The 22,564-nt window shown below is 41.3% G+C and overlaps 2 protein-coding genes and 2 long non-coding RNA genes across 4 annotated transcripts; 1 reads left to right on the top strand and 3 right to left on the bottom strand.

Moving 5' to 3' along the window:
• Positions 1 to 181: 181 nt before the first annotated feature.
• LOC124484407 (endoglucanase-like) lies at positions 182 to 3,686 on the bottom strand (the record flags this gene model as incomplete). The annotated part of the gene is made up of 5 exons (XM_047045310.1): positions 3,619 to 3,686; positions 2,738 to 3,038; positions 2,457 to 2,518; positions 2,213 to 2,358; positions 182 to 216 (listed from the first exon to the last, which is right to left on the bottom strand). Coding segments are annotated over exons 1-5 (612 nt in total), but the record flags the coding sequence as incomplete, so codon positions are not given.
• Positions 3,687 to 3,880: 194 nt separating this feature from the next.
• On the bottom strand, positions 3,881 to 5,602 carry LOC124483926 (mucin-2-like; the record flags this gene model as incomplete). The annotated part of the gene is made up of 3 exons (XM_047044527.1): positions 3,881 to 4,029; positions 4,264 to 4,325; positions 4,594 to 5,602. A coding segment is annotated over one exon (963 nt), but the record flags the coding sequence as incomplete, so codon positions are not given.
• Positions 5,603 to 7,386: 1,784 nt separating this feature from the next.
• Positions 7,387 to 9,942, bottom strand: LOC124483933. Its single transcript, XR_006957926.1, has 3 exons — positions 9,344 to 9,942; positions 8,375 to 8,452; positions 7,387 to 7,764 (listed from the first exon to the last, which is right to left on the bottom strand). It is a non-coding gene; the product is annotated as an uncharacterized LOC124483933 (long non-coding RNA).
• Positions 9,943 to 18,475: 8,533 nt separating this feature from the next.
• On the top strand, positions 18,476 to 20,638 carry LOC124483935. The gene is made up of 3 exons (XR_006957928.1): positions 18,476 to 18,891; positions 20,205 to 20,268; positions 20,538 to 20,638. It is a non-coding gene; the product is annotated as an uncharacterized LOC124483935 (long non-coding RNA).
• Positions 20,639 to 22,564: the final 1,926 nt, after the last annotated feature.

The raw sequence follows: 22,564 nt of genomic DNA, 5'->3' as shown, positions 1-22,564 counted from the left end.
GGGATGCTGTTGGGGATGCTGTTGGAGCTGCTGTTGGGGATGCTGTTGGAGCTGCTGTTGGGGATGCTGTTGGGGATACTGTTGGGGATACTGTTAGGGATGCTGTAGGAGCAGCTGTTGGGGATGCTGTTGGAGCTGCTGTTGAAGCAGCTGTTGGGGATGCTGTTGGGGATGCTGTTGGGGCTGCGGTTGGAGCTGCTGTTGTAGTTGTGCCTCCTGTAGGAAAAGAACAATTATAAATAAATATGTAATCATTTCTGTTAATTTATACCTTGGTCTGGGTGAATACTCGATTCTGATTGGCTGCAGGGGTGTCCATTATCAGGTGATATACGGACACCTACTAAGTAATTGCAGCAAAACTGTCCTTTCACCGTTCTAAATTATTGCACTGGCTACAAAGTGTCTGAAATAAGTAACCATAACAACAGGGACGCAGTCCTCCATTTACAAGCCTCCATTTACAATTTTTAAAGACTGTAACAAGCTAACATGTCATTACAACAATGAATGACTTTCAATATCTCTTTCAACTTATTTGAAAAACCTTACTTTTCTGAATTACTGTGTCATTGTCAAGTAATCGTGCATCTCACAAACTAGGCTATTCACTATTCACCTCACTAGTCAATCTAGTACTTCAGACAGGCTGCGGCCAACACACAGTACCCGCCGATTATTTTCTTCTTAAAAATCTTGATTTTATTTGGGGACAATGACATGGCTCGATAGCTGGCTAGTCTTGTGGTTAAACATACTGTCAAATTATAATTACTGTTTGGAGAATATGTCAACTTTGATGCGGTCATCTCACATCCATTTGCTTTAGACCAATTATTTGTTTGTAAACATTCAGGATGCGCACGCAATTTGGTTGCAGAAAAACGGGAAGGGATAGCATTTTAAATGGCAAAAGGACCACACGGATAATACAAATAGTTAGATTTAAAAAAACAAAAAGCTTGAGGAGGACAGCCTTTAAGAGAGAAAGCGATTACCTATTGATTTGTCGCATCAGAATTTTGATTTGGGTCACGAAGGTCTTGACATTTGAGTGAGAATGTCGCCCGGTAGACCGCATAGTCGGGCGGCAGCCATGTCTTCACGTCATGTCACAAAGTTCATAATTTTACAGTTTTACAGTCAATTCTACATCTAAAAAGTCGAGCAGGGCAGCTTAAGAGATATGGGAATTCTGCTTTTAGACAGCTGGTCCGATAATTTTTGTGATTTGTTTAAAACTGGCAATCTGAGTGAGACTGCGTCCCCGTTACACTGTTTTGACGTTAGCCTCAGTCAGACTCGCTCACTGGCAGTGTGCACAATGTTGTATTTCATTCCATTCTACACCAGAAACGTCAGGGAGGACTGCCTAATGTAGATACGAGCCAGCATCTCGGATTTCTTTAACCAAGCCTGTTTCATTCGTCAATTGACTGAGAAAGCGACCTCCGTTAACCAGGCTAGTTTTGCCCGATCACTTTGTCAGGCTATTTAAGGGTATCGGGGTCAAGTGACTTTTGTGCATAGATAAGTGAAACGTAAATGTATTTGTCCAAAGGCAAAGAGCCTCAAAAAGTTAATATCCAGCCCTGCAATCCAGTAGCCAGATATATGATGACCTGATCGACACTCAAAGTGTAATAGACCGGGGAGAAGTTCGTCTTTTGCAACCAACATGCTCAGTTGAGCCTACTTGACAATTGTGTGACGTAGGGTGAAAAATGGTCTATTCAATTCGCTATACAGGCTGCGGTCATTCTGAAGCCTAGTTAGCTACTTTGTTCGTGAAAATCTTGATATTGATTTTGGGACAGTGACATGGCTGGTTAGCTAGCAAATATTCTTGTCAACACACTGTAAAATTATATTTACTGTTTGTCAACCGTACACAATGTTATTGCCTTTGAATCTTGCTAGCATAACGTTAGCTTTCGGGCTACTAGCTCAGCCAAAGGAAAGCCGGTGTTGGTTCTATGAGCTGAGTGGACTAGCTAGAAATATCATAGTTGGCTAAAGTAAAAAAATAAAAAAAACGTTAGATTTCTATAATAGATTGCAAAACACCTGAAAACATAAAGTAATGTTTGTAAAAAAAAAAAATGTTGGCAAGTGGCCATGGTATAAGCGGGATAACTCCGCTGCGCGTCGGACGGTTCACGCCTCCGCATCGTCCATTATCGGGTGATACCTATGCCTTGTTAATACTTACGAGCACTGACACTGTCTGGAATAATGTTTAGGGAAGTGGAGTTAGCGGTGAGAGCTGTATTCAGAGTTGATTCTGCTTCATTTGCAGAGGGAACTGACAACTCATTCTGGAACACGAGTGTCATATCAACAACAACGGATCCACTCCTATATTGGACAAGAAAATTGACTGGATTAATCTCAGAGGTTCCTTGAACTTCACACATTACAGTAACACATGATAAATGATGGAAATGATTGCTTACCTGAATCTGTTGATGATGGCACGGAGAAACCTTGCAAATTTCTTCTTGTAAATGTTGTTTATCTGCATACAGACACATATGGTTAACACAGTGAATACAAATGTAACATTTAATTTACAGTATTTCAGACTGCAAGTGGTCTTAAAGTTGCTAATTTTCATTATTTCAGAAAAAAATAAATGTTACATTAAATTTGTACCTTAGCTGTTACAGTGGTTGATCTTAACATGTGTCATGTATTTTATATGTATATTGATTTGTGTAATAAGGTTGAGTTGTACCTCAGTTATCACAGTGGTAGCAAGTTTCTGGAATGCTGCAGATGATGAATTAGACAGATCTGCATTGAAATTCTGGTTCAGACTGAATGTTAGACCCAGACTGCCCTCACTTGACGATGGTGGGTTGGTTGAAGCAGTTGTCGGAGGTGCAGTTGGGGCTGCTGTTGGAGTGGCTGTTGGAGCAGCTGTTGGAGCTGCTGTTGGAGTTGCTGTTGGAGATGCTGTAGGAGCAGCTGTTGGGGATGCTGTTGGGGATGCTGTTGGGGATGCTGTAGAAGCAGCTGTTGGGGATGCTGTTGGAGCAGCTGTTGGGGATGCTGTTGGGGATGCTGTTGGGAATGCTGTTGGGGATGCTGTAGGAGCAGCTGTTGGGGATGCTGTTGGAGCAGCTGTTGGGGATGCTGTAGGAGCAGCTGTTGGGGATGCTGTTGGGGATGCTGTTGGGAATGCTGTAGGAGCAGCTGTCGGGGATGCTGTTGGGGATGCTGTTGGAGCTGCTGTTGGGGATGCTGTTGGGGATGCTGTTGGAGCAGCTGTTGGGGATGCTGTTGGGGATGCTGTAGGAGCAGCTGTTGGGGATGCTGTTGGGGATGCTGTTGGGGATGCTGTTGGAGCTGTTGTTGGGGATACTGTTCGGGATGCTGTTGGAGCAGCTGTTGGGGATGCTGTTGGGGATGCTGTAGGAGCTGCTGTTGGAGCTGCTGTTGGGGAAGCTGTTGGGGATGCTGTAGGAGCAGCTGTTGGGGATGCTGTTGGGGATGCTGTAGGATCAGCTGTTGGGGCAGCTGTAGGAGCAGCTGTAGGAGCAGCTGTAGGAGCTGTAGCTGTGGCAGTTGTTGGAGAAGCTGTTGTTGTCATTGGAGAAGCTGTGGTGGTTGTACTAGTAGAGGTGGTTATTGTGGATGGGGAGACAGTGGTCGTGAATTCTTGTACTGAAAAACAAAGGCATTGTCACATTACAAAACAAAACACACACTAAATTAGACACATGGCTGCAATCCTGTTTTTCTTTACATGGAGTCTCATCTTCAACACTCTCTTGAATAGACATCTCATGTACTTTCAATTTATAATATTACACTGTAGCTGTGGACCTCTTTCTACAAAGTATGTCATGAATGTGATGAAAAGACGCACCTGTAACATTGATGGAGCTAACAGAAATGTTGAGTGACACAGTCCCGTTTTCAATGGCAGTCTTGAGAGTTGAAGCTATAGTCTCAACAGCAGGTGCAGTTACATTTAGTGTCACGTTGAACTGAAGTTCTGTATCTGTTATGGTGGAACCTCTCCTGCAAAACAAGTATTGCATAGACAGTGAGATAGCTGGATAAACGGCATCACAAGACTTAAACAAAAAATTAAGCCACTTCTTGAAAAATATGACACATTTATGTAAAACACTGATTACATGCCAGAACCGTTTGTTCTTGATCTACAATTAAACATATACAATTATGTTAATGAACCACAGAACATTGGTCCATCAAACAATAGGCTAGATAATTCATACTCATTTAAATTACCTGAAACCAAGAACTTTCAGTTGAAGGAAGTTTGGGAATCTTTTTTTATAAATGGGCTCGAGCTGAAAAAACAAAAAGGATCAATAATGTATCATGGGACAGCAGGAATCACAATTTGAAAATCATTATTTCTTTGGAACTTTGGAAGAAGGAAATAACAAAGTACATATTCGTAAAAAATGTCCTGCACTGTTAACACTGTGCAGACACGTATTTTTGTTCCAACACATCTAAATAAGACACGTTAATAAACCTGCTGTTATTTTTATCTGCTACCTCTAACACATCTGCCTGGTGATTCCGTCTTTTTCCCTTTTTTTTTTTTCTTACCGTTTCTTTGGTCTTAGTTTCTAGTTGCTTAAACTGAGGGGAGGAATTATTTTCCAGGGCAGCAGTAAAGGGTTCTGGTGAGGTAAATATGAGAATCAACACAACTGGTGGTGGTGTGGTTGTTGTTGGAAGAGTTGTGGTTATGGTCGGCTGTGGTTGTGGTTGGAGGAGCAGTAGGGGCTGCTGTTGGAGCTACTGTTGGAGCATCTGTGGTCGTTGTAAGGGAAGCTGTGGTTGTAGTAGGAGAAGCAGTGGTTGTTGTTGGAGCCTCTGTGGTAGTCGTAAGGGCAGATGTGGTTGTACTGGGAGCAGCCGTTGTTGTTGTTGGAGCCTCTGTTGTGGTTGTAGGTGCAGCTGTGGTTGTAGTGGGAGAAGTTGTAGTAGTTGTTGGGGCAGCTGTTGTTGTAGTGGGAGCAGCTCCGGTTGTTGTTGGAGCCTCTGTTGTAGTTGCAGGTTCAGCTGTGGTTGTTGTTGGGTTAGCTGTGGTCGTCGTTTGAGCCTCTGTGGTAGTTGTAGGTTCAGCTGTTGTTGTAGTGGGAGAAGCTGTGGTCATCGTTTCAGCCTCTGTGGTAGTTGTAGGTTCAGCTGTGGTTGTAGTGGGAGCAGCTGTGGTTGTTGTTGGAGCCTCTGTTGTAGTTGTAGGTTCAGCTGTGGTTGTAGTGGGAGCAGCTGTGGTTGTTGTTGGAGCCTCTGTGGTAGTTGTAGGTTCAGCTGTGGTTGTAGTGGGAGCGCCTTTTGTAGTTGTAGGTGCAGCTGTTGTTGTAGTGGGAGCCTCCGTGGTAGTTATAGGGGCAATTGTGGTTGTTGTTGGAGCCTCCGTGGTAGTTGTAGGTTCAGTTGTGGCTGTAGTGGGAGCAGCTGTTGTTGTTGTTTGAGCCTCTGTGGTAGTTGTAGGTTCAGCTGTGGTTGTAGTGGGAGCAGCTGTGGTTATAGTAAGAGCAGCTGTGGTTGTTGTTGGAGCCTCTGTTGTAGTTGTAGCTGTGGTTGTTGTTGGGTTAGCTGTGGTCGTTGTTTGAGCCTCTGTGGTAGTTGTAGGTTCAGCTGTGGTTGCAGTGGGAGCAGCTGTGGTTGTTGTTTGAGCCTCTGTGGTAGTTGTAGGTTCAGCTGTGGTTGTAGTGGGAGCAGCTGTGGTTATAGTGGGAGCAGCTGTTGCAGTTGTAGGCGCAGCTGTTGTAGTTGTAGGTGCAGCTGTGGTTGTTGTGGGAGAAGTTGTAGTAGTTGTTGGGGCAGCTGTTGTTGTAGTGGGAGCAGCTCCGGTTGTTGTTGGAGCCTCTGTTGTAGTTGCAGGTTCAGCTGTGGTTGTTGTTGGGTTAGCTGGGGTCGTCGTTTGAGCCTCTGTGGTAGTTGTAGGTTCAGCTGTTGTTGTAGTGGGAGCAGCTGTGGTTGTTGTTTGAGCCTCTGTGGTAGTTGTAGGTTCAGCTGTGGTTGTAGTGGGAGCAGCTGTGGTTGTAGTGGGAGCAGCTGTTGTAGTTGTAGGTTCAGCTGTGGTTGTAATGGGAGACGCTGTGATTGTTGTTGGAGCCTCTGTGGTAGATGTAGGTTCAGCTTTGGTTGTAGTGGGAGCAGCTGTGGTTGTTGTTGGAGCCTCTGTGGCAGTTGTTGGGGCGGCTGTGGTTGTAGTGGGAGCAGCTGTGGTAGTTGTAGGTTCAGCTGTGGTTGTAATGGGAGACGCTGTGATTGTTGTTGGAGCCTCTGTGGTAGATGTAGGTTCAGCTTTGGTTGTAGTGGGAGCAGCTGTGGTTGTTGTTGGAGCCTCTGTGGTAGTTGTAGGTTCAGCTGTGGTTGTAGTGGGAGCAGCTGTGGTTGTTGTTGGAGCCTCTGTTGTAGTTGTAGGTGCAGCTGTGGTTATAGTGGGAGCAGCTGTGGTTGTTGTTGGAGCCTCTGTTGTAGTTGTAGGTGCAGCTGTGGTTGTTGTTGGAGCCTCTGTGGGAGTTGTTGGGGCAGCTGTGGTTGTAATGGGAGCAGCTGTGGTTGTAGTGGGAGAAACTGTGGTTGTTGTTGGAGCCTCTGTGGTAGTTGTAGGTTCAGCTGTGGTTGTAGTGGGAGCAACTGTTGTAGTTGTAGGTGCAGCTGTTGTTGTTGTTGGAGCCTCCGTGGTAGTTATAGGGGCAACTGTGGTTGTTGTTGGAGCCTCCGTGGTAGTTGTAGGTTCAGTTGTGGCTGTAGTGGGAGCAGCTGTTGTTGTTGTTTGAGCCTCTGTGGTAGTTGTAGGTTCAGCTGTGGTTGTAGTTGGAGCAGCTGTGGTTATAGTAGGAGCAGCTGTGGTTGTTGTTGGAGCCTCTGTTGTAGTTGTAGCTGTGGTTGTTGTTGGGTTAGCTGTGGTCGTCATTTGAGCCTCTGTGGTAGTTGTAGGTTCAGCTGTGGTTGCAGTGGGAGCAGCTGTGGTTGTTGTTTGAGCCTCTGTGGTAGTTGTAGGTTCAGCTGTGGTTGTAGTGGGAGCAGCTGTGGTTATAGTGGGAGCAGCTGTTGCAGTTGTAGGCGCAGCTGTTGTAGTTGTAGGTGGAGCTGTGGTTGTTGTTGGAGCCTCTGTGGCAGTTGTTGGGGCGGCTGTGGTTGTAGTGGGAGCAGCTGTGGTAGTTGTAGGTTCAGCTGTGGTTGTAATGGGAGATGCTGTGATTGTTGTTGGAGCCTCTGTGGTAGTTGTAGGTTCAGCTTTGGTTGTAGTGGGAGCAGCTGTGGTTGTTGTTGGAGCCTCTGTGGTAGTTGTAGGTTCAGCTGTGGTTGTAGTGGGAGCAGCTGTGGTTGTTGTTGGAGCCTCTGTTGTAGTTGTAGGTGCAGCTGTGGTTATAGTGGGAGCAGCTGTGGTTGTTAATGGAGAAGCTGTTGTAGTTGTAGGTTCAGCTGTGGTTGTTGTTGGAGCCTCTGTGGGAGTTTTTGGGGGAGCTGTGGTTGTAATGGGAGCAGCTGTGGTTGTAGTGGGAGAAGCTGTGGTTGTTGTTGGAGCCTCTGTGGTAGTTGTAGGTTCAGCTGTGGTTGTAGTGGGAGCAACTGTTGTAGTTGTAGGTGCAGCTGTTGTTGTTGTTGGAGCCTCCGTGGTAGTTATAGGGGCAACTGTGGTGGTTGTTGGAGCCTCCGTGGTAGTTGTAGGTTCAGTTGTGGTTGTAGTGGGAGCAGCTGTTGTTGTAAGTGCATCTGTGGTTATTGTTGCCTCAGTTATCGATGTTGTTATCACTGAAAAATATTAAATTATTGAAAACATTTTAACAAATAAACACACAACCTTTTTGAAACAGTATATTTCAAAGACATAGAAATAGACTGACAAGTATATCAAAGACATTACCATACACATATCAGGATACCATATTGTAGATCACAAATATCATCAAAGGCATTGGTATTACTCCCTGGCTTGATTTCAAACTTTTAATTTGCCATTACATATAATTTGAAATTTCTTAGTGCACAACTTCTCACAACTTACAGAAGACACTTTCTTTCTTACCACCTAATTACTTTTGATAGAAAGTGGACAACACGGTTTTGCTAAAATGTCTTTAATGCCCGGTACCTACCAAATGACCCTCGGACCAGTACCAGACCAGTGGTTGGGGAACGCTACTTTAGCCTACATGCAGAACTTGTTTAAAGTAACATTATTGACATATTTAGTCACATGGAATCTTAGTGAAGTTTTGATGTTTGAAAATCAGGAAAAGTTTTAACAGGCTATATTGGCACTTCAATAAATCACAAATAAATTGGCATATTAATATTTTTGCATCATGCTATTTTAAGACAAACTGTGTCAGAAGAGCAGTAAGAGGCTGGAAAAACTCACCAGCAAAAAAGCACAAGACCACCATCAAAATCTTCAAATGCATGGTCCTGTTTATGGACACCCCTGAAGGTTTTTATTCTGTAAATTCGGGGTTCAAATACAATGAGATAAATTCACTTATAAATGGAGCTCTCACATTGATATAAAAAGTAGGCTATAAAATTGTACAGCATCCCTTTTTTTGATGTTGGCACCCTTTATTGTCTTGTTCTGATTGTCATAAATAGAATAATTCATTCATGAATCAATTATCAGCAGACTGAAATCTTGTCAAAAAGTGCCATATTACATGTCTTATAACTTTTGAATACATATATGTACAGTACTGTGCAAAAGTCTTAGGCACAATAAAATTAAAATAAAGTTAAAGAAAAATGCTTTAAGAAATAAAAAACTTAACAAAAGGTTTAGCACTTTTATACTGCTGCACAAATAAAAAAAATATATTACATATATTTCTTTGATTAAATGTTGCATTCAAATCTGATACACTTAAACGAAAAGATGTAGCAACAATACATTTAGACTTACTATAATTCTAATGTATTTTTACTACAAATAGGTACGGTACAAAACTTTCTGCATCACTATAAGTATCCTCATCTGCCTCTTCACCGACGAGACACCAGAGATGTCGCCTACTAATTAATAAACTGCTTTGCGCAATTCCTGTATTGTTCTTAATTTACAAATGAAATATTAATAATAAAAGCTGCCTTCGTGTACACACCACCCTCATTGAAACATGTAATTCAAGAAAAGTTGTAGCATTTCATTGAAGAAATACAGTATAAGACATTATTTGTGTAAAAAATCTTGGGTGCCCAAGACTTATGCACAGTACTGTATATATATTTCCAATTTCGACAGTTGCAACGTGTCCCTTTGACATCACTTTTGCAAATTAACAAATAGTCCAGTTATTAAAAGGTTTAAACTAATCTCATATAGAAAAGCAGATCCACTCACCTCTTAATCAAGCTTCAAAGTGTAATAGGTTCACAGTGTAGCTTATTCTACTTGCACAGACCTGTACCTATAGACAGCAACATACAGAATTGTTCTAGAGAAGAGAACTGCAGTGGCAACAATCATTTAAGGGCATTTATGAAAAGGAAACATTTTATTATGCCCAACCCTGAACGAAAACTCACTAGACAACATTTTGAAAAACACAATTGGAAAACGTTATTTCCTGATTGACTGATAGCCATGTCAATGAGTCAATGCCATGAATGTGGCAACTCTTTGATCAAGATAACAAATGGTTACCTAAGAAAGCACCAGTCACCATGAAGCTATTTACAAACATATTCATAAGAATTAAGCTGTACAGCAACAAAAATAATAATGATAATAATGATTCTACTACTAACATTTCAGAAACCTATACGCACCTTTCTAGATAGAGAATTTTCAAGCATGCCACTTTGGCCCTTTCTTATATTGTGCCTTTTTGTGTTTTAATGACGTTGGTTTGCCCTCTATTTTGTGTAATTTTCTGTTTTGAAGAAGGCCATCAAACACATCTTTTATTTATGGATTCAGGGTCCAGATACACAAATATGTGTCTCTGTATCAATGTCTTCCAAGGAGCCGGCTGTACCAATGTCTCCACAGTTAGAATTGGTATAGATTTCTCAAAACCAATTGGAAGGTCTTGACTCTTGCAGCCACAATCATTACATTTGTACATCACCATCTAAAATAGGCTCTGAACGGGTATGTGTTCACTCCATATGTGCATACTAAACGTGAGAGAATGTGCTTGTGCATTCAGCATTGTCTGTTACTAACATCATCTGTCATCTGCTGAAAAACATCTCCTGAAACCACCAAGGACTAAGCTGCGTATCATGGGAGTTCGGACTTACTGCTCAGCCGCTCCCAGTCTGTGGAATGCTCTCCCTGATCACCTGAGGACACCACCGACTGTGGATGCTTTAGATGTGGCCTCAAAACCCACCTTTTTAACAGAGCCTTTGGTTGATTGACTCTTTTATTGTATTTTTTTTTCCTTTTTTGGTCGACATTATTTTTTTTGCCCTTTCTTGTTTTTAACCTGTTGCACTTTAAGATTTTAGCTAAAATAAAGTGCATTATAAATTGTATTATTATTATTATTATTATTATTAGTAGTAGTAGTAGTAGTAGTAGTAGTAGTAGTAGTAGTAGGCTCCTGTAATAAAATGTCGGCTAGTATCAGACAATTAGAATCAGGACATTTTAGATATAGCCATGTGTCCTCTTTGGATCATGACCACATTCGTATTAGCATTACGTTTCATTTAATGTCCTAGCCTACATCATAATGTGTTGTAGCACTTTAAGATTTTTGCTAATATAAAGTGCATTATAAATGTTATTATTATTATTATTATTATTAGTAGTAGTAGTAGTAGTAGTAGTAGTAGTAGGCTCCTGCAATAAAATGTCGGCTAGTATCAGACAATCAGAATCAGGACATTTTAGATATAGCCATGTGTCCTCTTTGGATCATGACCACATTCGTATTAGCATTACGTTTGATTTAATGTCCTAGCCTACATCATAATGTGTTGGTGTAAGGATCTGCTGGACGGATATAGTTTTCCTTACGCATGACACATTTCTCAAAAAAATGCCTTTCATCAACGACTGATGGGAAGCCGTTCCTTCCTCATTCATTTTGGTCGCATGACGTCAGACCCTACAAAGGTGTTATTTTAAGATTGTTGTTCTCTCTAGTGACTCAACAAATCTTATGTTTGTGTTTTCCCCCCCCCCCCTTCTTTTTAGTTGCTAAAGCGTAAGCCTATACATGGATCTTAAAAAATACAACACACAAATAGCCAATAGGTTACATTTAAAACGTTAAACTTTTTAAATTGGAAATAAATCAATTGTCCTGCTTGTTGCAGTAAGCCCATGCCTATAAGTCTACAGACTAGGCTTTTCAATCAGGGCTCTCTCACGCATTTCAACCCGTTCTCACGGTCTCACGCAACACTTTGTATTTCTCACGCTGAGAAGTAAGGGATGACTTGCCCCACCATATAGCCTACAATTGATGGATGAGGCGCAGCCATACGGAGGAGGTAGGCTACCTAACGCTATAGCCTACTATCGACGCTAATCGAAATCAAAGACTAAGCTAGCCTATTGGCCTACGGTGTGAAGGGAACTACAATAAGATCACTCCCATGGCATGCGTCTGCCGCGCCTTAATCACGTTTCGAGAACATGACCGAGGCTGAGTCCTGTCACTGAGCCTACAAAGAATTCAAAAACCTCAAATTTACGGTCATTTTGCGTCTACATTTGCGGTCCAGACATTAAGAATAAAGAAAGAATACAAAAATATATAAGGATATAGTAAAGCTTTCATAGGCTAATAGTTTATTTCAAACAAGCTGATTTAAATGGAATAAAGAGTAGGCTATCCTATATGATTTCTGTAATGTATTGTCTCAGTTACCAGTGTTAAGCACGTTCATACCTCTCATGAACTCTCATGAGTTCAGTTATGAATCGTTCACGGTCATAGTTCACCATTTAAATTCTGAACGCGTTCATAGTTCAGGTCATTTAATAATGTTAATGTGGAAAGTGAGAATGTAAGATTTAACTTATTTTTTAACACTTAGATAGGGTGACCAGACGTCCTCTTTTACCCGGACATGTCCTCTTTTCAAGACCTAAAAAATGCGTCCCGGCAGGGATTCCAAAAACGTCCAGGATTTTGTCTCAATCAATATAGGCTACTTTTCCTACTTTTAAGATCCGTATATGTTTATTGTTTGCACCTTCCGGCCACAGTAAATTCCATGTTTGTGTAAACCTACATGGCAAATAAAACCAAATTCTGAATGCGTGAGACTTGAGAGCCCTTTTGTAGACTAAACTGTGATCTGATATGTGACAAATTCCAAAGAAAAAGGACGTCTGAATTTGAATTATATCAAGCCTACCTGGCTGTCCAGGTAGATATCGCCCTCTTCTGTTCAGAGGAGAACATGGATGATGATTTTATTGCCGGTGTTTCTGATTGGCTGGTAGGCTGTCTCACTCGAAACAGCTCTCAACTTGGCAGAAAACGTACCTCCGTATGCCTGCGCCTCGTCCATTAATTGTACACTGGGACAATCCCTTCTCAGTACAATCCCTTACTTAAAATCAAGCTGATTTGTTGAAGCATTCACCCTACTTGCCTCGGGGGAATGTCCCTGTACTTATTGTGAGTCGCTCTGGATAAGATTGTCTGCTAAATGACTAAATTACTTTAGATTAACATTGAAAATGTTAATCTGAATCCCACACAAAGGGTGACCCTTTTCTCAACCCAGCATCAAAATTGACTGCAAGTAGGCCCTTATCTGGTGTAGGCTAGGCTTTAGGCCTAATAGCCTAATAGGTAACTACTCGATGGGAGGTGTTGGAATTATTTGTGGGCAGGACTCAGCCGATTGGTCCTCGGTCATGATCTCGAAGTGTGATTAAGGTGAGGCAGATGCATGCCATGGGAGTGATCTGATTTGAGTTCACTTCACACTGTAGCCCAATAGGCTACCTCCGTATGCCTGCGCCTCGTCCATCTATTGTAGCCTATATAGCGGGGCAAGTTATCCCTTACTTCTCCGCGTGAGAAATGCAAGGTGTTGGGTGAGAAATGTTTGAATCTCACGGCAAATGTGTGAAACTTGAAAGCCCTGGGCCAAAGCCTGACAAGGATTACAAAAATATCCCAACTGATTTAAGGGGCCTTGTATTAAAAACATCCACCATGACACATTAAAGGTAATTTTCTTTAGTGCGACATACTAAACCATTTCTAATAAATGTAGCACAACCTCCTCCATGTTTCCTTTATCGGTCACATCTCATATATCCGGAATCACAAAATCTAACTGGGGTTTAAGCCTCCTGGACACAGAATAGGCTACATCAGGTAGGCTATAAGATTCATAGAAGTTAACTATTTATTTAAACTCTTGACCATTAGCAATAAAAAAAACATTGTGTGTTCCACTGCAGGAGGAATCGCCATGTGTTGCATTATTAGAGCTCTTAGTCAGTATTTTATAAATCATCTCCACCAAGACATCTGTGATACCCAGCACCTCTTTACCGAATTTAACATGCCTTTCATCTCTTCTGAGCTTTCCTTTTCACATTTAAAGATGACATTGTACCGAAACATGGTAGAGGCTTTATTTAGGCAACAACTGACTAATATATTGGCTGGACAGCAAACCCTCGTCCTATGTTGTAATGGTTATTGCTGTTGTACAAAATCTGAAGTAGTTGTCAACGTATTTAGTCGCAAACTTTATATATACTTTTTGTAACGCTAAACTACAAGCTTTGGCATTCCATACTGCAAGTAGGCCTACCAAGGCCGTAGCCATGGAGTCAACATTGAGGGAGACCTAATCTGCTGGGGAGTCTGAGGGTTCCCCACTGAAACTAAAACTATATATATATATTTGTATTTTATTTTAATGATAATTTCGGACAGCGTGCTTGGTTGCCTGTGCTTGGTTGCCTGTCGTAGCATAGCACATTTATATTTTATTTATATTTTTAGGCCCTATATCAATATATTGGGGGGGACATTTACCAGATTTATATATATTATGATTACGGCCCTGATGCCTACAGTAACAACACGTGCATTGACTGACGTCTGATTTTGAAGTCAAATGACGTCAAAGCAGCAATTAGGTAGGAAAAGGTGGGAGCGAAGCTTGAAATATGGGTTTTTCATTCATAGTTGTCATTAATGTACAGTGTTTCCCACACATAGACTAATGTGTGGCGGTGCGCCACAGAATCAACACTGGCCGCCACATATTGCGTTTCGTAAAAAAACATTTTTTAATCGCTATTTAGGTTAAAACACGCAGCGTATTCGTTCAGCTGCATTTCCTTTCCCCTGCTCTCCCTCCGTCTCTGTCACTCATGCGTCTTTCTCACATATGCACAGTCACAACGTTAGCAACAATGCATACATATGCCGTTCTAGTAAGACCGACTGCAATATCAGCTAGCCTTCAGCATTAGTGCCGTAGCTATAAGTCGAGGAAAGTTGAGGTTACTTTTCGCTAGGTACCTTACTCACATTTACATTTAGTCATTTAGCAGACGCTCTTATCCAGAGTGACTTGCAGTACTCGAAGTTTCCCCTTCGGTCTTTTGGTGAGAAGTCTCAAGAGCTAGCTACTTACCCGGCGTCATGGAGCCGACCTGTTAAATAGTTGTTTAGCACTAGCGTTGCTACATGCATAATTCAGAAATGATATGTTAGTTGTTGTAAATTTTGTGAAGGTGTGAATCATTTTGGATTAATATTTAATGTAACGAATTGTTAACCCCCCCCCCCCCCCCCCCCGTCTGACAACCCCCACCCTCCCCGCCACAATTAGATTTCTAATCTGTGGGAAACACTGATGTATGTAGGCTAGTTCTGCTATTTTGTCAACAACATCAAAAGAATATAGCGATTTGTCAGCAATGTGACAGGTCCATATGCCTTTGCGTCTTCTAAACTCTGTTAATCTAGGGGCCTTTTTTTAACTACTTTTGTGATTTAAATGTTCACATCTATTAACTTGATGGCTTATGAAAAAAAAAAAATTCTGTGTGACAAAGCCTTATTGGAACTGATTTAAAATACCTGATTATCTAAAAACTCGGCACGTGGCCGCTGTGATGTTCAGTTTAGCAACAGTCCTGTGGTATTGCTTTTACAGTAAGCTTCGAAATGATCAATTAAAGCCTGAAGGAAAATATTTTAAGCTATGCATGACATTTAACATGGTCAATGTCAATTGGAAGATATCTTCTTTGTCAAACGATGTCATTCGAGTAGTGCCGCCGCTAGCCATTTTGGTAGCCTAGCTCTGCCCTCCTACGTACTTCCGCTCAATTTGGATTTTGCTTCTGTACAAATGAAATAAACGAGGGTCTGGTTAGGACCAGGCTACCATTTTGGTACCCTACACAGGCTACCATTTTGGTGCCCCCCCTCCCCCCTCCCCCCCTCCCCCCCCCCCCCCCCCCCCCCCCCCCCCCCCCCCCCCCCCCCCTCCATTTAGCTTGCACCTAACATATGAGTGTGCTAACATTAGCAATAACGTCAGCTAGTTCGAGGTGTATGCATAGGCTATAACCATTAAATTAGCAGCACATTTCCCGTATTTAACAAGAATTAAACATGGACTTACCTGAAAGTGATGCACGGGCATCATGTGGCAGTTTCTTTCTCTTTCTTTTTACCTACTGTCGACATTCGTCAGGCCACGGAGATAGGAAAGGGCACCCAAGACGACCTCGGGAAGTTGAGTGTTTTTGTTAAGTTTTTTTTTTTTTGGGGGGGGGGGGGGGGTTCGGCAACGTTTTTTGAGCAATTAACTTTATCTCTTGTTTTGCCTGTTTTGTGATATACATGCCTAAAGGTGCCTAATATTGATATAGGCCTACTGAAATAATGTCGGAATTATAATTATAATAACTATGATGATTTTTCAGTTGGCAATTTTTTGGTGCCCCCTCAGGACTTGGTGCCCTACGCACAGCGCGTAGTGCGCATTAGGTGAGCGGCGGCTATTCTGCTCTCAATGTGAAAGTAGGCGGGCAGCCACACCGTTTCTATTTTCTTTTGCTTTGATGTTAAAGAAAACGAAACATTAAAAGATTCCTGCCAAACTGGATAAGCAGCCCTCGCTATTTGCCGCTCCCCAGCTAAGAAAAGCTCTGACGTGCAAAGACCAAAACGTGTGTCTTGACGGTCGTTTGTGATGACGGTGGATGTTGTGAAAAGACACAAGTGGTTTTACATTACATTTACATTTATGCATTTAGCAGACGCTTTTATCCAAAGCGACTTCCAAGAGAGAGCTTTACAAAAGAGCATAGGTCATAGGTTTTCAACTGCCAAACCTGAAGCCACATAGTAAATTGTGTTGTTTGCAAACCGACCACATAGCCTAAAAAGGCTGCAGTCCAGGCTAGAAGTATGGAATGAGGGACAAATTACAGTGGGAAGTGCAGAATTACTTTCATTATTAGCAATGGGATGAAATAGTAAATTGTTTAAACTAAATTTAACAAAATTCCAGAAAGACACAATATAAACAGCAATCTATAATAATTTTAGTTTGTTAGCTTTATACTGTCTGGTAAATCTTAATGTATCTATTATTATTAGTAATATTGATATTAGATTGATGCAGCATGCCTAAAAACGTGTTCTTCTAGTTTCTAACAATCATAGAATAAAGGTGTGTGCAAGGCACATCATTCAAAGCACTGCCTCTGTGAATAACAGAGGTGTGTCCACACAGTCCCAATGCATTCCTGGGCACTCCTACATTTTACAGACATCTTGCATCTTTTTTTGTAAAGATGAGCATAATGGTTAGGTAAAGGGATTAGCTGAAGGTGAGGTTAGGATGGATTACACTCAAAACAGACTAATGGAACACGCATGCAACAGTTTAGATGGTTACAAATACGATACATACAAACACAAAAGAGGCAATCAAATTTAAAACTAATACCAATAACAATAATGTGTGTTTTATTCTTTTAACTATCAATCATAAGAAAAAAAGTAAAAGACCCATCGAAAGTTCAAACATATTCTATAGTATTAACACGATCTGACATGTACCATACATTATCATAAGCATGACAAAGGACATTACCCAATTTTAACTCTAATCTTGACCATAAACAGTGCAAATGTCAGGCTATATTACACAAAACAACATATTGTTAATAATGGCACTGTGTTCAAACAATTAAAACGATCAGTTTGTTTGCATTGCATTGTTCTGTTACTGTTCACAGATATTTGATAATACTTCTGTTTTTGTATATTGCGAGTGCTCACTCCTAAATATACCATGGTCATTCATAAAACATAAAAAAAAACTCCAACAGATGTATGCATCAACTGTCATATGCCCCTCCCATCCCACTTTAAGCAGGTCCCACTGAGATGTTTTATCTTTTCCATATAAAAAAAGAAAAAGGCTAAAGAATGTATTTTTATGTCAGTGTACACACACTTTTATCCAAAGTAACACATGAATAGAGCATATAGTTCGTACAGCAGATGATCAAGAACCAGAACTGCACAGTTCTTACAGTTTTTCAGTTGTTTAGGCAGGAAGACTCAGTAGTAGGTAATAAACACTTGTATGGATAATACAAACACATTTGTCTTGGCGTATATGGTTCTGCTGAGACACTGTATCAACATCCTTGGCAGACAGCTACGATACACATTTCCCCTTAGGTAGAGGGTACCCAGGAGAAGGCAACAGGAAGAAGATGCTGACCATCCTGTGTCGTACTGAGCAATGACGGAATGTGGGTGAGTTCCTGTCTTAAAAAGAGCCCACTGGGACCAAGACTGCGTTACATGATGGTGGTGCTGACAGACAGTGCATAGGTCTTAGAGTTTCCTGCATAAACCAACCCCTCCCGATTATTGCCTAGAAAAGGTTTATGGTAGATAAACACAGAAGCCTATTTTACCAATGACCCAAGAGTATCTATGCTACTGATAAGATTAATACTGTAGTTCCACTTTGTAAATGTATAATCCATTCTTTGTTCTACCTAACTGTTGCCAAGGACACTGAATGTTCTCTTTGCCCATTTTGTGTTTAAAAACAATGTTTAACAAAATGACAGGCAGGCATTGGGCTCTTTGTGATTCAATCCTAGCCATCCCACAAAACTCACAAATACCCTCCAAAATTCGGTCACATTCTTAGATTGGATACTTTGTGCCATGAAACAGGACTGGGCAGATCATGTAATTTAAAGAGCTGAGTCCTGAGTGTTTATATACTTTGATTCCATAATCAGGTTTGAAGAGACTGTAAAAACTATGTATACATATATATATCCATATGGAGAGTTATTAGGAGGTGTGTTTACTGATAAGATCACAAAACAATATAAATCATATAATCATACAATATTAATTTGAGTGTTTATATATTAAATATTTACTGAGATCATAAAGTTGCTAACATATTGGTGGTGCATTACATCATGTACAATTTCCTATGCCTGTGTACAAGACTATGAGGGAAAGATCAAAAGAGACCTTGGTATACTGAATGACTCAAATCCAGGAATGTTTTTCACATATTTTTGTCCAAAATACAAAGGTACAAAACAGGTACAACCAGTATACTGTGACTTCAATCATTGTACACCCAATATGACGAAAGAAACAGTAGAAATGTTGGTAACACCCATGATGGTACAGGTGGAGCAAAATATTTTGGAATCGAAGAACCAATGACTAAAAGGGAAGGAATATAAGGGGATTCATATTAATGCCAGTGTTCACCTGATCAGTTCAGTAAACCGAGAAACAAGTCAAACAGAGAAAACAACAGCAACACATACTGGACTTGGATATTGATGACTTGCTAAGGCGTTCTTTTGGGACAATTAGTAGAATAAAGAAGACTTCAGTGAAACAACCACATTTTATTTAATTATTATTTCAGGTGAGTTTGAATACAATTTAACACTTTCTAAAATCTCATTACATTTCACCTAATATATCAATGTAAACATATTGTAATTGTCATTTTCACTGCTTAAAATTTCGGATAAATTAATCAGCTGGTTAAAGGGGATGAGCAACGTGAGCTAAATGTTGAACAACCCCTTGAATCATACAAATAGTTAAATAGCAAGATAATCAATGCCTTTCATTCAGGAAAAATGTGCTGATATTCAATATTGTGATTTTTGTTCAATAAATGTTCTCTTCAAATGCAAATATTTTGAATTCCATATTGTGACTATTTTCTATTATAACGTTAAAGTTATTTACTAAATGTAATTTTCCAATAAAACTGAAATATATTGACTCAAATAATAGGGCAAAAAAACTGCAATGTTATTCCTCTAAACAACTTGGTAACTACTCAATTACAGGTTATATGAAAGTGAGGTTAATTTACTGCCAAACTGACAAGACGTCTAATAATCTTCACTTGGAATGTAAACTTTAAAGTATACCAAGGAGCAGAAGTGCAGATGATCAGACTTCAATAAACTGTTTAGTCAGAAAATATAAATGCATTGCGTTTATGTAGTTCCTTTGACAGGTGTTCAACACAATTTAAGGAGGGAGATAAGGATAGGGTATTTTATTTCCATATTGGGCAGTTAAGGAATGCTAACTTCCTCTTACAAGTTTTTGTTTACAAGGCAACTATACAATCATTAATAGACCTACTCAACAGATTTCACCCAAAATCTTCCAATTGACCTTTCCTTAAATTGTACTTTTTGGATCCAAAGAGTCAAAAGTGTCATCAGAGAACATATTAATAGTCCAAAACAAAGATGACAGTTAAGTCAAAGTAATGGATGATATCTTTGACGGAGCTACACACTCCCGTTTTATGAGTTAAGATACACAAAGTATATATTTATGCATTCAATGGTATATTGCATGAATCATTATTCAAAATGTTTTTACCAAATATCAAGCAAACCCAAACCTAAAGGGTTATTTTTTCAACCAATCCCAGTTAATATTTGTATTTATTTTATTTTATTGTATTTCAAGTATTTTCCTTGTCACATTCAGATGTTTTAAATTCAAATTATGTGAATATATTTGAAGGGTTTCTTCAGATCAACAAAAAAAATTATTTGCAAATAAAATTTTACAAGCAATGTCATTAGAGGGTTAAGAGCAAGGATGTGTTCACAAACAAATACATTATTTACATTTCTCTTGCAGTCCAAAGCATACAGCAACTCAACTTAATGTGTATATTTGACAAAAATTTGACTCCTCTAGGGGGGGGGTGAAGATATGGAAGAAAAAAGGACCAGAAGGAGGATGCTGCTGTTGTGTTTAGCTGGTAAGAAAGTGTTTTCCAGGGCGTGTACATTGTGAGAAGTTGTGCACTAATTAAGATTTAAAGTTATATGTAATGGCAAATTAAAAGTTTGAAATCCATCCACGAAGTAATACCAATGCCTATGACGATATTTGTGATTTACATTATGGTATCATGATCGTCTATGGTAATGTCTTTGAATGCTACTTGGAAAAATATACTGTTTCCAAAAAGTTGTGCGGCGAATGTGTTTATTTATTCACAATGTTCAATAATGTAATATTTTCCAGTGCTAACAACATCGATAACTGCGCAGTCAACCATAGAGGCTCCAACAACAACCACAGCTGAACCTACAACTACCACAGAAGCTCCAACAACAACCACAGCTTCTCCCACTTCAACCACAGCGGCCCCTACAACTACAACTGCTGATCCCACTACAACCACAGCTGCCCCTACAACTACAACAGAGGCTCCAACAACAACCACAGCTGCACCTACAACTACAACAGCTGCTCCAACTATAACAGCCGCTGCCCCTACAACTACAACAGAGGCTCCAACAACAACCACAGCTGAACCTACAACTACCACAGAAGCTCCAACAACAACCACAGCTTCTCCCACTTCAACCACAGCTGCCCCTACAACTACAACTGCTGATCCCACTACAACCACAGCTGCCCCTACAACTACCAGACCGGCTCCAACAACAACCACAGCTGCTCACACTATAACCACAGATGCTCCAACAACAACCACAGATGCTCCCACTACAACCACAGCTGCCCCTACAACTACCACAGAGGCTCCAACAACAACCACAGCTGCTCCCACTATAACCACGGATGCTCAAACAAAAACCACAGCTGCTCCCACTACAACCACAGCTGCTCCCACTACAACCACAGCTTCTCCCACTACAACCACAGCTGCACCTACAACTACCACAGAGGCTCCAACAACAACCACAGCTGCTCACACTATAACCACTGATGCTTCAATAACAACCACAGCTGCTCCCACTACAGCCACAGCTACTCCCACTACAACCACAGCTGCCCCTACAACTACAACAGCTGCTCCCCCTACAACCACAGCTGCCCCTACAACTACCACAGAGGGTCCAACAACAACCACAGCTGCTCCCACTACAACCACAGCTGTCCCAACAACAACAACAGCTGCTGCCATTACAACCACAGCTGAACCTATAACTACAACAGCTGCTCCCACTACAACCACAGCTGCTCCCACTACAACCACAGCTGCCCCTAAAACTACCACAGAGGCTCCAACAACAACCACAGAGGCTGCAACAACAACCACAGCTGTTCCCACTACAACCACAGCTGTCCCAACAACTACCACAGAGGCTCCAACAACAACCACAGCTGCTCCCACTACAAGCACAGCTGTCCCAACAACTACAACAGAAGCTCCCACTACAACTACAGCTGAACCTACAACTACACCAGCTGCTCCCCCTACAACCTCAGCTGTCACAACAACAACCACAGAGGCTCCAACAACAACCATGGCTGTTCCCACTACAACCACAGCTGTCCCAACAACTACCACAGAGGCTTCAACAACAACCACAGCTTCTCCCACTACAACCACATCTGTTCCCACTACAACCACAGCTGTCCGAACAACTACCACAGAGGCTCCAACAACAACCACAGCTGCTCCCACTATAACCACAGCTGTCCCAACAACTACCACAGAGGCTCCAACAACAACCACAGCTGCTCCAACTACAACCACAGCTGTTCCCACTACAACCACAGCTGTCCCAACAACTACCACAAAGGCTCCAACAACAACCACAGCTGTCCCAACAACTACAACCGCTGCTCCCACTACAACCACAGCTGAACCTATAACTACAACAGCTGCTACCACTACAACCACAGCTGCTCCCACTACAACCACATCTGCCCCTACAACTACGACAGAGGCTCCAACAACAACCACAGCTGAACCTACTACAACCACAGAAGCTCCAACAACAACCATAGCTTCTCCCACTTCAACCACAGCTACCTATACAACTACAACTGCTGATCCCACTACAACCACAGCTGCCCCTACAACTACCAGACCAGCTCCAACAACAACCACAGCTGCTCAAACTATAACCACAGATGCTCTAACAACAACCACGGATGCTCCCACTACAACCACAGCTGCCCCTACAACTACCACAGAGGCTCCAACAACAACCACAGCTGCTCCCACTATAACCACGGATGCTCAAACAAAAACCACAGCTGCTCCCACTACAACCACAGCTGCTCCCACTACAACC

The sequence above is a fragment of the Hypomesus transpacificus genome, chromosome 22 (genome assembly GCF_021917145.1).
Source record: "Hypomesus transpacificus isolate Combined female chromosome 22, fHypTra1, whole genome shotgun sequence".
Taxonomy (NCBI): domain Eukaryota; kingdom Metazoa; phylum Chordata; class Actinopteri; order Osmeriformes; family Osmeridae; genus Hypomesus; species Hypomesus transpacificus.
This window is presented reverse-complemented; position numbering and strand designations above follow the sequence as displayed.